This window comes from Morus notabilis, unplaced genomic scaffold, assembly GCF_000414095.1.
Source record: "Morus notabilis unplaced genomic scaffold, ASM41409v2 Scaffold467, whole genome shotgun sequence".
Taxonomy (NCBI): domain Eukaryota; kingdom Viridiplantae; phylum Streptophyta; class Magnoliopsida; order Rosales; family Moraceae; genus Morus; species Morus notabilis.
This window is the reverse complement of record NW_010361652.1, coordinates 342,774-356,660: the sequence shown is the minus strand read 5'-3', so window position 1 is coordinate 356,660 and position 13,887 is coordinate 342,774. Positions and strand designations below refer to the sequence as shown.

Genomic DNA, 13,887 nt, shown 5'->3' with positions numbered 1-13,887 from the left:
CTGTTCGTGGTCAAAGAACTCAAGTTATCATCCGAGTCGGCTTCCAGGTATTTTTCCTGATTGAGTTCTTAATAAATGAATTAATGAGATTAATTTATTCGTGCATAAATTAATATAATCTATAGAGTATCTCAAAGGTTTTATGAAAATTTTTGTTATACACAATCCGCCTCCCCCCACGCTTCCGCATCCGAATTCGATTCGGTGACCAACAGAGAGCACTCAAAAAAATTTGAAGATGATGAATTCTGGCACCACCAAACTTGATCATATTCTCTCTATGGGAAAAGCTAGTTGTGATCGTCATGGACTTGGCTACGATGGTGAATGTTCAACATCCAATAGAGTATTTGTGAAGGAGACACCCACTCCTGAACCTCATACTACCCTCAGTAAGAAGGTTATTATCTCACCCCCTCGATGTAAAATATTTGTCCCCATATGTCATTATTGCGGTTTAGCTGGCCATATAAGACCAATGTGCTACAAGTATTTGAATGCTTTGATGAGAGGTATGCTTCCTAATCCACCAAATTTCGCAAGAAGGACACCTAAAATGAAGGTTGATGTGCAAAATAAATTTCCTTAGATGTGTGTGGGTAAGGAAATCTTATTTAAGGTGTCATGAGGCTTATAATTCTTTTAAAGCATGTACTACTAACTCTGAGTATTGTGGTAATGGTCACTCCAAGCTTTTGATAGATGATAAAAGCAATATGCATGGAAAAATATTATATTCAAGGGGAGTAAGACTCGTAGAGGACTCAAGGGGAGCGTTTTGCAGAGATCAATGACCCTAAAAGATGATCTGTAGAAAAATGTTATATTAGGTGTTGCAACACTTTCTGCGACAATAGTTTCTAAAAGGTTTTTCTATTAGTATTATTTTTAACTTTGGCTGTATTTTGTCAAAAAGGGGGAGAACTCTTAGTAATGTTAGTTGAATTTTATCTTTTATCTTGTAATAGGTTATTTTTGTTAGTAATGTTAGTTTTGCCAAAAATAGCCAAAGAGGGAGATTGTTAGTGCATTTTTTGTGTTGACTTATTTTTGGAAAATTGGTTGTAAGATTGGTTGGCATTGTAAATTGGTAGTCCTCTTAAGAAAAGTTTGGTTGTCATGTTTATTGGCTGCAAATCAAAGATCTTGATTGCTGAAAATCAAGAGTGGACTTTCTGGAGCATTATGGCTGGTTCTTCTAAGGAAAAAATCGTGGGAAATATTGGGAATGATTGTCTTCTTACTGTCATTGGGGCTGGTGACCTGATTTGTGGTGCTAATGGAACGGCAACAATGGTGTGAGTTTTGATTGTATTGGGCTGAATGTATTCTGTGTAATAAAGAGTGTTGAAAATGAAAAGGCTGTGTGTGTTCATGTGAGTATGAGATTGTAATGTTAAGAGTCGCTTGGTGTGTTGCGACGGATTGTGAGAACACTTTTGAATTGGTTCTTTAGGAGAAGATTTCTTTAGTTTCGGGAGGAAACCGTCAAGTCGAGTGGTGCTCGCTGATCAAGCTTTCTAAGAAGATTCTAGGCAATGGTGACATCGTCAAGGAGGAAGTCGTTGAGTGTGTAAGACCGTTCGGTCCTTTGTAATCTTTTGAACTTAGTGGATTGATCATTGTTTGGGCGTGGCACCGTAGAGTATGCGCACCGAACTGCGATACTATTTTCTGGTGTCCTTTACATTTCTGCATTACTTTCCTGCATTGCTGTTTTGCTGGTTTAATTTCAGATTTTCTGTTAAAACAGTGTTACAGTAAAGTGTTATAACACTCTCTGTGACACCAGCGAAAAAAACAGACCTAACACTTATTATGTGTGAAATATGTGTATTTATGTCACATCTTCTTATTAAAATAAGTATGAAAAGACAGATAAGAAAATAACTTGGCAGTTCAAAATTTTAGAAAAATTACCCAAAATTTATCTTGACAGTGTCATACACAATGTTTTAACGTAAAATGTAGCAAGACTATAATATGTGTGCTTTCGAAAGAAGTGAATGTAAACTTGGTGTTTGGAGAGGAAATTTCACACAAAAAAAAAAATGTATTTTTGTTAGAGTAACGAGTTGTTCATGATTGTTTGATCAGTTCAGAAATTAATTAGAAAGGGAAAATGTGTTAAGAAAGAAAAGTACCGGGTTCCGGCAAAAAAAGCCAGTGGAATCATGAACTCCCATCCATTAATAGTCATGCTGTGGAACGGAATCCAATCCAAACAGAGAGGACAAGAAATTAAATTAATCACGGAAAATTGTGTGATACTGTTATTTAAATTGATTCTAAATAAAACCAAAATAAGTTTTACGGTAAAAGAAATGAAAGAGAGATTTGTACCAAACGGACAAGGCATCTACGGCAAGAGTAGCATCCTTTAAGTATCCAGTCATAAGCATCAGTATTCTATAGTACCAGTTCTCCAAGCTACACAAGATAAATATTCCATTTAAGCTCCCAAACACAAGGTTATGTAATAAAAAAAATAAAAAAAGAGGAAGAAAATATTTGATACTTGATACCAAAGTTCTCGTGTATAATAAGCTTCAGGCGAATTTTATGTCCTTTCGAGTTGTAGGGAGTAAAGTGAGACATCCACTATTTTTGAGTAGCCAATTGTTTGAATAATCATGTCATATTGGAAGAAACCAAATACCACTTCTTATTGTCAATAAAGCCTAAAAAAACAGAGTTTTGGAACACACCATAGCATGACTCCAGAAGCAACAGAGAGCTTGACAAACTCCCAAAGCCCGGAAAAGGCTTGAACAGAGAAGCCAGTCCAAATGAGGGGACGCCAACCACAAGCAGTGTAAACAAACAATCCCAAAACCAGAAACCACCAAGATATATCCAAAGCAATGGCGGCTCCGACAACACCGAAGTCGAAGACATAGACCAAAAGCCAACTCGCCAAGGTGTTAACCACCAGACCACCTACGGTGACCCAGGCGATGATCTGGTTCTTGAGCTGACACTGCAGGAACCTCTGCAGCGGAAACTGGAATGCGAAGCAGAAGTGCTGGGGAAGAAGCCACAGCATCACTACCCCCGTCTACTCCGCCACAGCATCTGACTGTCCGGCCAGTTTCATAATTGGAGCCGTGAAGATATAGATGGGCAGCAAAAGCAAGCAACAGAGTAACAGAATGATCCATGATCTCTGCATGTATATTCCCAGCATGTGGTACCTCTTTGCACCAAAAGCCTGCCCACATAGTGTCTCTAGTGCGCTTGCCATTCCTAACTGTTTGTTTTAGAAATTTTAAAACCAATAAATTCACACACACACACACACACACACACACACACACACACACACACACACACATAGCATAATATTTATCAGTATCATCAATTTATTTTTAACTTAATATGTTTAGAATATTAAACTACTATTAGTCTACCTGCTCCCAGAAGTTATTGGAGAAATGCTATACTGAAATGATATTGGAACAGGAGGTTCTGAAATCAAACTCTACAATTACACTATCTAAAGTTGTCAGTTTCAGAAGGAATGGTGAACTAACACAATATACCCACTTGGTATTTTGTCCAAGTTTTTATGCAAAACAGAGTGTTGGTAATGAGAACAGGAGAAACACTAGCAGCTTGAGTTTTTGGAGAAATGGTAAATTGATATATGGTATTTGGAACAATAGATTCTGAGTTTAAACTTTTATAATTACGCTACCCAGAGTTAGCAGTACTTTCGGGAGAAAGAGTTAACTAACATAACGTACACACTTTGGAATTTTGTCTACGCATTAATTATGGAAAACAGAGTGTTGGTAATCAGTTGTTATTACCAGGAGGCCATATCAGAAGCCGACGAGGACGGTGTTGGCAATGGAAATGGAAGCGAGTTCCCGAGAGACTAGGTTGGTTTAGTTAGGTCAATTTCGTTACTTCGTCGGGGACATATGTTCACTATAAATGCAACGATGGAGAATCTATTTATTGTGTTTGTTGGTTGATTTTTGTTGGGTTTTCACTTTGCTTATGTGTTAGCTATCATCATTTTTCTTCTTATGAGTTGTGTTCTTTTAGTCATCCTAGTTTAAATTCTATTTTAATTTATTTATATTTATCTACGTTTATGTCTGATGTTTTTAATTTATGTGGTTAATGCGTTAGATAATTTTAAATTGTGATTTTAATACTTGGAAGAGATTAATTTTATAGTTTGAAATTGAGAAATATAATCTAGATTATTGTGAGTCTGAAAGGAGATCAACACTTAAATAATCTCGTTGAGAGTCTATAATATGATGAGACCGGCAGGTGATTGTGAAGTGTATGGCTAACCCAATAATGAAAGTTTCGGTAAGGGAACCTCCTTCCGCTCCTGGCTTCGTCGTTTAGTGGTAATGAGTGGAGTGCATAAGCCCCTTTAGAGATAGGGGCGAGCAGCAAGCAGCCCCTTGTATAGGGTTCCAAACCTATCTTACTAATAATAAGAAAGGGGCAAGCCAAAACCTACTCCTAAGATTTTGTTTGTTGTGAGGTCGAGAGGTGATCGAAATTTGAGTTCTAATTTACGGGCTAAACTTAATGAGTGTATGAGTAAACGGGTTAGATATGAATATTGATTCGTGTATTCATGTATATGACTTCGTTTGACACTCGGAAGAGATTGTGAGGTTAAATTAGAATTCTTGATTAATAAATTAAATGGAATTGACTAGCAATGGTTTGATAGGATGAACATAGAAATGATAAGATGAAGTCCAATTCCTAGTACATTTGTGTATAGAAGTTTCCATATTTTATTTTATTTTTATATTTATATTTGTTCTAATTTTATTTTTATTTTATTGAGTTCGGTTGCCTAAATAAAATACAATAAACATGATATTTAATAATAATTTACACTTAATTTTTATAAAGATGATGCTCACTCACCTTATATTATTAAAATTTAACATTGTACGCGCTTGTGAGTGAACAGTATTATAAAGTGGCCAAAAAGTGACGGTCCGTTTGTGCATGTTTGAAAATTAGGTGGATTGTTCTTGAGTTGGTAGTTTCTTCTCATTGAACCTCCACATGCCAACCGTCGGGGAAGTCTAAAAAGTTTTATTATTATTATTATTCTTTTTTTGCTGCATCTCTAAAAAGTTATTTTACATCCGTCAATTGATAAGAAAAATGTTTGAAAAATACTGATGTTAAGCATCGTGAATCTTATTTTATGAGTCCCTAGGAGATTCACTTTTTATTAATTGGATGGTGTCGAGCACCTATAATGTCCTATAACTTTGTTCAATTAATAATTATATTACAAATTAAACCCCTTTTTTCTATATCTTTACTAATAAGAGGAATACTTTATCACCAAAAAAAAAAAAAAACACACACACACACACATACACACACAAACTTTATAGAGGATTTTTTTTAGAGTAAAATCATTTTGATATTATGTGTTATAGTAAAACATACTCTTAGTATTTTATATATTTATAATATTAAAATGCCATCTCGGTGTTTTTAAAAATATCTTCTTGATATCCTAAAATTGATGTTTGGGACACATAACGTCTAAACTAATGTTCTTATTAATTAAATAGAAATCGATATTTTCTAAAAAAATCTAAAAATAGTTTTAAACATTAAAATATTTAAAAAAAAATAACAAAATAAAAAAGTTCATCATTTTTTTTATATATTTATTAGTTTTTGGTTAATTAATAGAAATATACTAAGGTCATTTAAAACTTTAAAAATTCAACTTCAGAGTATTAAAAAGATGTTTTTAAAAACATTTGAGGTACCGTTTTAATATTATGAGAAACACAATATATCAATAGCATATTTCGCTATAACACAATGTATCAAAATGTTTTTATCCTTTATTTTTAATATGAGATCCATATTTACTTTGAAATGGGTTTTCATTATAATGGAAAAAAATATTACAACAAGAAAGTCACACATGATTAATCCTTGTGCTAACTATGTATCATACTAATAATTAGACTACATGCAACCAATAAATCATAATTCATTTTAGACAAAAATAATAAGTGACAGTAATGTAGTTATAAATGCAAGTAATTAGGGGTTAATTGGGTTTAAAATTTTACCAACGATATTGCTAATACATTTTATTTATGGAACTTTGTAGATTACGCCCCATACATTAGATCTACCCATGTAAGACAAATGAAAAATGGTATTTTGCAGATTAATTAATAGGCGGTTGAAACTAATTATGATGTTGATAATAAGTTGTCGAATTTCTAAAAATGTAAGGCAAAGTTGACGCTGTTTTTTTTTTTTTTTTTGCTAAATGCAAAGTTGACGCTTCTGCTTGAGAGATTTTCGTAATCTGGTTTTCTATTTTGGCTGCATATGTATCATGTATGGAACGAGAAGGCCATCTTTCCTGACTGGCGGATGGGAATGCCATTCAAACACTTCGGATATCGGCTGTCGAACCAATAAATAAATAAAGGATTAATTGATGCTTGGTTCGTTTGATATGAGTGTTTAAATCATGATAATTTTAGTTTTGATTTTAGAATTAGAACCATAATTCATGATTTTATGTTTAAATTATGGTTCTGAAATTAGAACCAGAATCATGGGTTTGAATCACCCAAAATCAAGGGGGTGGGTGATTTTAGAATCATAGGTGATTCATGGTTTAAAACATCACATCAAAGTTCAAACATTGAATCAAAATCATTTAAACTAAATACTGAATCTTGGTAAGTTAAATTAGAACTACTTTTTACTTTTTGTAAATAAACACTGGTTTGAACTCAGAATCATGATTCTGGATTCAGAATCCTTATACCAAACAGCCACAAAACTTCATCATGAATTGTAGTTTTTGTAACACTTTGCTCTTCAATTTTTAAATATAGGCTATTTTATACGAACACTCCTTGAACTTTTCAAATTTAATAATTTACTCCTGAAACTTTTTTTTTTGGCAATCAATCCCTAGAATTTTTAATTATTGGCACTTTTAGTCCTTGTTGCTCAAATTCATTAAAATTGTGATTTTTTTTTTTTTTTTTTTGTCAAACTTACAAGTGACAGCCTAAAAATCACATTGATGATATTTTTGTTTGATATTAATAAAATTTCATGTTAAAATTTAGATTAAAGTTTAAGTTATAATTAAATTAAGTTTAAGTTTTTAAATGTATTTGTATTGAAATTAAACAAAAATGACCACCAATGCCCTTATTAGGCTATCATTTGTAAGTTAGGTACAAAAAACCGTCAAAATTGTAATAAATTTGAGCAACAAGGGTTTAAAGGGTCAGAACTTATAAGTTTGGGGTGTTGATTGCTAGGAAAAATTAGAGATTAAATTGCTAAATTCAAAAATTTTAAGAGGCGTTCGTATAAAATAGCCTAAAACATAACATTTGTTCCCTCAAACATGGAAACGTTAACAAAAAAAACATTCTGTCATGACTTTTAAGAGAAATTGATAGATATCTTATTTGTGGTACAAAATTTAAAGGTATTTCGGTCATTTTTAGATTTAAAATTTAAATTTAAATTTTTTAATCATGAAAAATTCAATATTAATCGAATTTAAGTTTAAAATAGTAAGAAGCTTCTGTTTTTCCGTAGGATTAATATAAATTTTTTGAACATATATTACATTCACATTAAAACTAATAACATTTTAAAACAAAAAACTTTCCTTAAGTTAATTGAAAAAAAAAAAAAAACTCTGTAAACCAAGACAAAGAAATGTGAAGAAAACAATTGGATGAGTTGCTGCAGGAAGAAGACAATCCAATCAGTCTTTTTCTTTTGTTTTGGGTTTTTTAATATTTTATTACATTACATGAAAATTAGAATAAAAATGTGTGGGTGACATAGCAATTGTGCACTAATTGATCAATAAAAGCTATTATTTATGTGACACGTGTGATTTTCGTTAGAAATTTGAATGGAAGGCTTTTCTTTTTTCTTTTTGTTAATATATCATTGTTTAAGAGGAATGAGAGTTACGTTTTTAAAGATTAAAAAATAAAGTGTAACAAGAATTATTGTTGAACAGAAATTTTTGTAATTTTCGTCTTAAATGAAACAATGGGAAGTAATAGAAAAGATAAATAATTAAAAAAGAAAAATAAGTGGGAATGGTTGGTTATTTTCAATAACTATTCTTTTTTTTTTTTTTTTTTTTTTTTTTTTTTTAATTTTTTTTTTTTTTTTTTTTTTTTTTTTGTCTTTTTCAATATATCCTCACCGTTACAACTTACAACCAATTTTTTTCCTCCTCATTTTCTCTAGTTTAGTTGCATCATATTACACATATTGTAACTATATTTATGATGCATGCCATGCCTTTGAAGCAACTAGTAATCGACGTATTCCATCCAAAAAAAAAAAAAAACTAGTAATCGTCGTAATTTTAGCAAAGCAAACTATAAATTGTCGTGAAGAATTAACATGGTCATTGGACAACTCCAAATCATACTCTTGAAGATGCTAAGAAGAACACATTTACTAATAAATTTGATAAATTTCAAGTACATGCAACAGTAATTATAGAATAAGGCAAAATAATTATTATGATGAAATTATACTCGAATCAAATATATGTTCTGTGAATGGCGGTCTAATTCATGGCCGATTCTCTGTCCAAGGATTGACCACTTCTTTACACGCTTATTGGCTGAAAAATGATTAAATAGCTAGTTTTATATAATGAAACATGAGAAATTATGCTCATGTAATCCAACTTTTGTATGGTTAATGCTGGTCTTCTAGTCGATTATCTGGGTTGGGGATTGACCACTTCTGTATACGTTTTCTGGCTTGTTCTGCCTGAAAAATTATATACCATCAAAACGAATATGATTAACAAGTTTATAAGCTGATTTTATATGCGGAATAAGAAGAAACCAATGGACATGTTGGTTGAATTTTCTTACCTCCTTTTCCCAATCGCATAGAAATATTGTTATAATCGCCAATATTACCATTTGAAGTGCTGTCCCACCAAAGATCATCCCACCCCATAAGCCCTGTGATGATCCAAAAAAATGTTTTTAATACTAGGAATGTTTGTTAGTGAAGCAAATTGAGATAACGATATTTGGGTTTGATTCAAATTCACTGAAATGCAACTAAAATTAAGAATTGGATAGTATGGTTTTAGAGTTTGGATTGAATTTAACGTTGCCTATTTTTGGTATTGGCAGCCGAACAGCTACCTAGCGACAGGACTCTTATATATATATGAAGATCATGGAAAGTTCAATTGATTTTACTCCTCGTGTAATTATAAAGTAAAATTGAATGGTTAGACACAGCCCATAACGGGAGAAATTTTATAGTTAGAGCTGTGTTTTTTTTTTTTTTACCAGCTTAAGACCCCGTTCATTTCATCAATTCGAGTTTTATTACAGTAAAAAGTTTTCAGAAACAGTCACATCTAACTTTTTTGCTACAGTAAAAAATTTTCACATAAAGTCACATCTCAACTCAAATTAAAAATTTAAATCAGCGAACTAAACAGATCCATTAAATGATTTTTTTACTCCTCATCAATTGAAGTGTTTTTTTTTTTAGTCAGCCTGAGTTTGTATGGCTTCTCAAGTATCTTGTTTCTCGTAAAATTGTTTGGCAAAAAGGGAAGAAGGTAAGCTAATTAAAAACATACCATGGCACCCAACTTGAAGATCCATCCCATTAGAATCCCTAGTGGCAGCCCAATTATGTAGTAGCAACCAAGATTTATATAACCCACCCATGCCTGCCATCCACTTCCCACGGCTACCCCTGTCACATGAAAAACAAAAAAGGGTTATATATGTGTATATATTGACGAGTCTTTAATAATTACATTTTTATTGGTTGTTACAACTAAAATATTAATATTTAATGACGTGGCATAAGAAGAATTTAATTTTATTAATTGTTATAACAAGCTTGTTATTATATAACTAACCTGATAAAATGGGTTGAACACTGTTGAGTAAGATTGCGATGGCCAAGAGGAAAGACATTTTATCAACTGCTTGGAGCACATCAGCACTTGACGTGAATATGTATGCAAACTTGTCATGGAGTATTAAGATCAGTACGCAGAAGAGGAGGCCAATTAGGGTAGATTGCACCACGGAAACTTTTGTCGCAAACTTCGCGGCCTTACCATTGCCAGCCCCCAGCTCGATCGCCACCCTCACTCTGTCAATTGTTTGACAACGGTTGCAGCAAGATTAGGATGAATATACTAATTACAATGTAGGTGTCTTTACAATCCATAGTATGGCCGTAAGAAATCACCCCGAATCCGATGAATCCGGTCGAGCCGAGCCGACCCTACTCAAAAATCACGGGTTTTTAATGATGATTATGTTCAAAACGACATCGCTTTTTAAATTTATTAATTTGCTGGAATTATTACTTGATATCTCTATTTCAAACGATCACATAATACCACGATCATTAAAACAGTTACCAATTACTTAGGGCTTCTAATATGGAAGGACACTTCTATATATGATTTAAAAAAAAAAAATGTTTCACATTTTTGGTCGTGGCTCATTTTCTATCAATTTAGTCGTTTTCTACCAATGAATATATAAAACTCAGTATTTTAGATACAACTGTGTCAAGAAAATTACCCAGTTCCATCGAAAAAGGCCATAGGAATCATCATCTCCCAATCCTTAATAGTCGTACTGAAGAATAGCAGCGACAAAAGGAAAAAAGTTAAATATAAATATGGAACACTGAAAAGTACTGTTAAAATTGATTAGGAAGGGGAAAAGAAACAAGAGAATCAGAGATTTAAAAAATAAATAAATTATACCAAACTGACAAGGCATCCACAGCAGTAGTAGCGTTCTTCAAGTACCCAGTCATCAATAACAGTATTCTATAGTACCAGTTTTCCAAGCTGATTTTTTCAGCAAAAAAAAAAAAAAAATCAGCAAAAAAAAAAATAATGTTCAATGTTTTACATAAAAGGGATTCTCTAGTATCTAAGCAATTGCCGAGCCGACGACACCGAAATCGAAAGTATAAGAAACATAAGAAATATGTATGATCAGAAGCTCAATTTTTATGTCGTTGCTTTCTGTGTTTTCATCTTCAGTTTTCTTTTTTTCATCATGGTCAATGAAGGTTCTAATTTTGGATTCAAATAACCTGTCCACCTTCAATGTCTAAAATGGTGTCTAAATAATCAAATTGTGGCACAACATTTTAAAAAAAATAAAATACCTTTTAAACTAATTTTTTGATGTAGGCGGCAGCTGGGTCTTTTCTGGCTATACCAGATGGGTCGGCCGTGCAAGCCGAGTCCTATTATCTACAGAACAAAGTAATAGCAAGACTTCAATTGGCTCAGTAAATTAGGATAAAATTCATTAAGTTCAAATAAGTATGACAATCAGCTATATATAGCTGGGATTACAACATAAGAAAACGACTTGCTGGGCGCACAACGACAAGAAAAAGGAAGAGTGACTGAACAACGAAAGCTTAAGTGACTAAATGACAATAAGAGTGCCTAAATGACTAAACAACGATAGGAGCCCCTGCATCATTGCTTCCCTCCGCGGAAGAATTTGACTATGAATTCTCAAGAATGGTGGTGTCCGCAGCGTCTGGAGGGTGGTAGTCAAAAAAGTCAGCAACATTGAAGGTGCTGGATACCTGCAAGTCTGGCGGCAAGTCAATGATGTAGGCATTGTCATTGATCTTTTTGAGGACCCTGTATAGCCCGAACTTCTTATACTGTAGCTTGTGGTATGTCCCGATCGGCATCCGCGACTTGCGCAGGTGGACCAACACCAGATCTCCCTCAGAGAATAGCTTCTCTCTTCGATGTTTGTCAGCAGCCTCTTTATACTTGCTGTTGGAATGAACCAGTCGAGCCTTAACCTCCTGATGTGTATGCACCACCTGATCAGCAAGCTCCGTTGCAGTCTTGCTCTGGAAATGGGCAGGCGCAACTGGTCGACAGTCTGGCTTGGCAGCTTCGTATACACGACGGCGAACAGGCTGCACCTGATGGATCGATTCTCGGTAATGTTGAAGGCAAATTCAGCCTGAGCAAGGGCCATGTCCCACTGCTTTGGTTGATTTGCGGCCAGGCATCGAATCATGCTACCCAACGTCTGGTTCACCACCTCGGTTTGACCGTCCGTCCGTCTGTGGATGGGCAGTGCTACTAAACTGAAGAGAGGTGTTAAATCGTTTTCAGAGTTCTCTCCAAAAGTGGCTGATGAACTTGACGTCTCGGTCAGAAGTGATGGTTTTTGGGACTCCACGGAGGCGTATGATCTCTTTAAAGATCAGCTGAGCCACATTACTGGCGTCCGCGGTCTTCTTATAGGCGACGAAATGAGCCATCTTCGAGAAATGATCCACGGCCACCATGACGGAGTCAAAATGGCGATGGGTCTTTGGTAGGCTGAGGACAAAGTCAATGCTTAAGTCCTCCCAAACGTTGTTCGGATTTGGGAGGGGCAAATAGAGGCCGGTGTTTTGGCCATGTCCTTTTGCGCGTTGGCATATCCCACACCGCCGAACAAAGTTAGTTATTTCCTTCCGCATATGGGGCCAGAAGAACCGGTCGGCGAGGAGCTCATAGGTCCTGTCTCGCCCGGGGTGGGCTGCTAATCCTCTTGCATGTAGCTCCCTAATCAAATGTTCTCGGAGGGATGAATGAGGAATGCAAAGCTGGCGACCCTTCAGCAAGTACCCATGGTGGATGTGATAGTCAGCGACTCGGTCCTCGGCAGAACACCGCACCCAAAGAGCACCAAAATCTTCATCATCGGCGTATTGGTCGCGCAAGCTTTCAAGGCTAGTTACCTCCATTGCTAAGGTGGTGAGCAGATGCGGTTTGCGGATGAGGGCGTCCGCCACTTTGTTTGATTTCCCGAACTTATGTTGGATCACAAAGTTAAACCGCTGAAAGTAGAGGACCCATCTAGTGTGCATCCGGTTAGTGGCCTTTTGAGAGTGGATGTATCGTAAAGCTTGGTGATCGCTGTGGAGGATGAATTCTTTGGAGAGGAGGTATGGCTCCCAGTGCTGCAAGGCCCGTACGACAGCAAAAAATTCATGCTCATAGGTGCTCCACTGGCGTCTGGGTTTACTGAGCTTCTCGCTGAAGAACTCAATCGGCCTCCCATCTTGAGTGAGCACTGCCCCTATGCCAACCATGGAAGCGTCAGTCTCGACCTCAAAAACCTTGTCAAAGTTCGGCAGGGCCAATACAGGAGTTGTGCTGAGCTTCTCTTTGACCAAAGTAAAGCTCTGTTCTTGTTCAGCCCCCCACGTGAACCGGCCCTGTTTCAAGCAATCCATGATAGGCGCTATGAGAGTGCTAAAGTGCCGAATAAATCATCGATAAAATGTGGCCAGTCCATGAAAGCTCTGAACATCATGCACGATGGTGAAGGTTGGCCAGTTACGGATTGCTTCCACCTTGCACTCATCCGCCTCAATGCCCTGCGCACTAAGCACAAATCCCAGGAAAAGTAACTTATCAGTAAGGAACTCACACTTCTTAAGATTGAGGAAAAGCTTGTGTTCCCTCAGGGCCGTTAGCACCTCCCTAAGCTGCATCATGTGCTCCGTGGGGTCTTTACTGTAGATTAGAATGTCATCAAAGTAAACGACCACAAACCGTCCAATAAAAGGCTTGAGGACATGATTCATGAGCCGTATAAAGGTGCTTGACGCGTTACAGAGGCCGAATGACATAAGTTGCCACTCATACAAACCCTCCCGCGTTTTGAAGGCGGTCTTCCATTCGTCCCCTGGCCAGATTCGAATTTGATGGTAGCCGCTCTGGAGGTCAAGCTTGGAAAACACTTTTGAGCCATCGAGCTTGTCAAGCATATCTTCAAGACATGGAATGGGGAACTGATATTTAAC

The 13,887-nt window shown here is 35.6% G+C and overlaps 1 protein-coding gene and 1 pseudogene across 1 annotated transcript in view; both read right to left on the bottom strand.

The window, feature by feature from the left end:
• Window positions 1-6,162, bottom strand: part of LOC112092043 — an 11,475-nt pseudogene extending 5,313 nt beyond the window's left edge.
• A 2,370-nt stretch (window positions 6,163-8,532) lies between these two features.
• LOC21408741 (protein DETOXIFICATION 27) overlaps window positions 8,533-13,887 on the bottom strand; it is a 10,978-nt gene continuing 5,623 nt past the window's right edge. The window contains exons 3-8 of the mRNA XM_024167171.1: window positions 10,805-10,891; window positions 10,617-10,673; window positions 9,938-10,176; window positions 9,650-9,768; window positions 8,919-9,011; window positions 8,533-8,811 (exon numbers count right to left, since the gene is read on the bottom strand). Coding sequence (XP_024022939.1) covers window positions 8,737-8,811; window positions 8,919-9,011; window positions 9,650-9,768; window positions 9,938-10,176; window positions 10,617-10,673; window positions 10,805-10,891 — 670 coding nt within the window. The 3' untranslated portion in view covers window positions 8,533-8,736. The remainder of the gene's footprint in view (window positions 8,812-8,918; window positions 9,012-9,649; window positions 9,769-9,937; window positions 10,177-10,616; window positions 10,674-10,804; window positions 10,892-13,887) is intronic.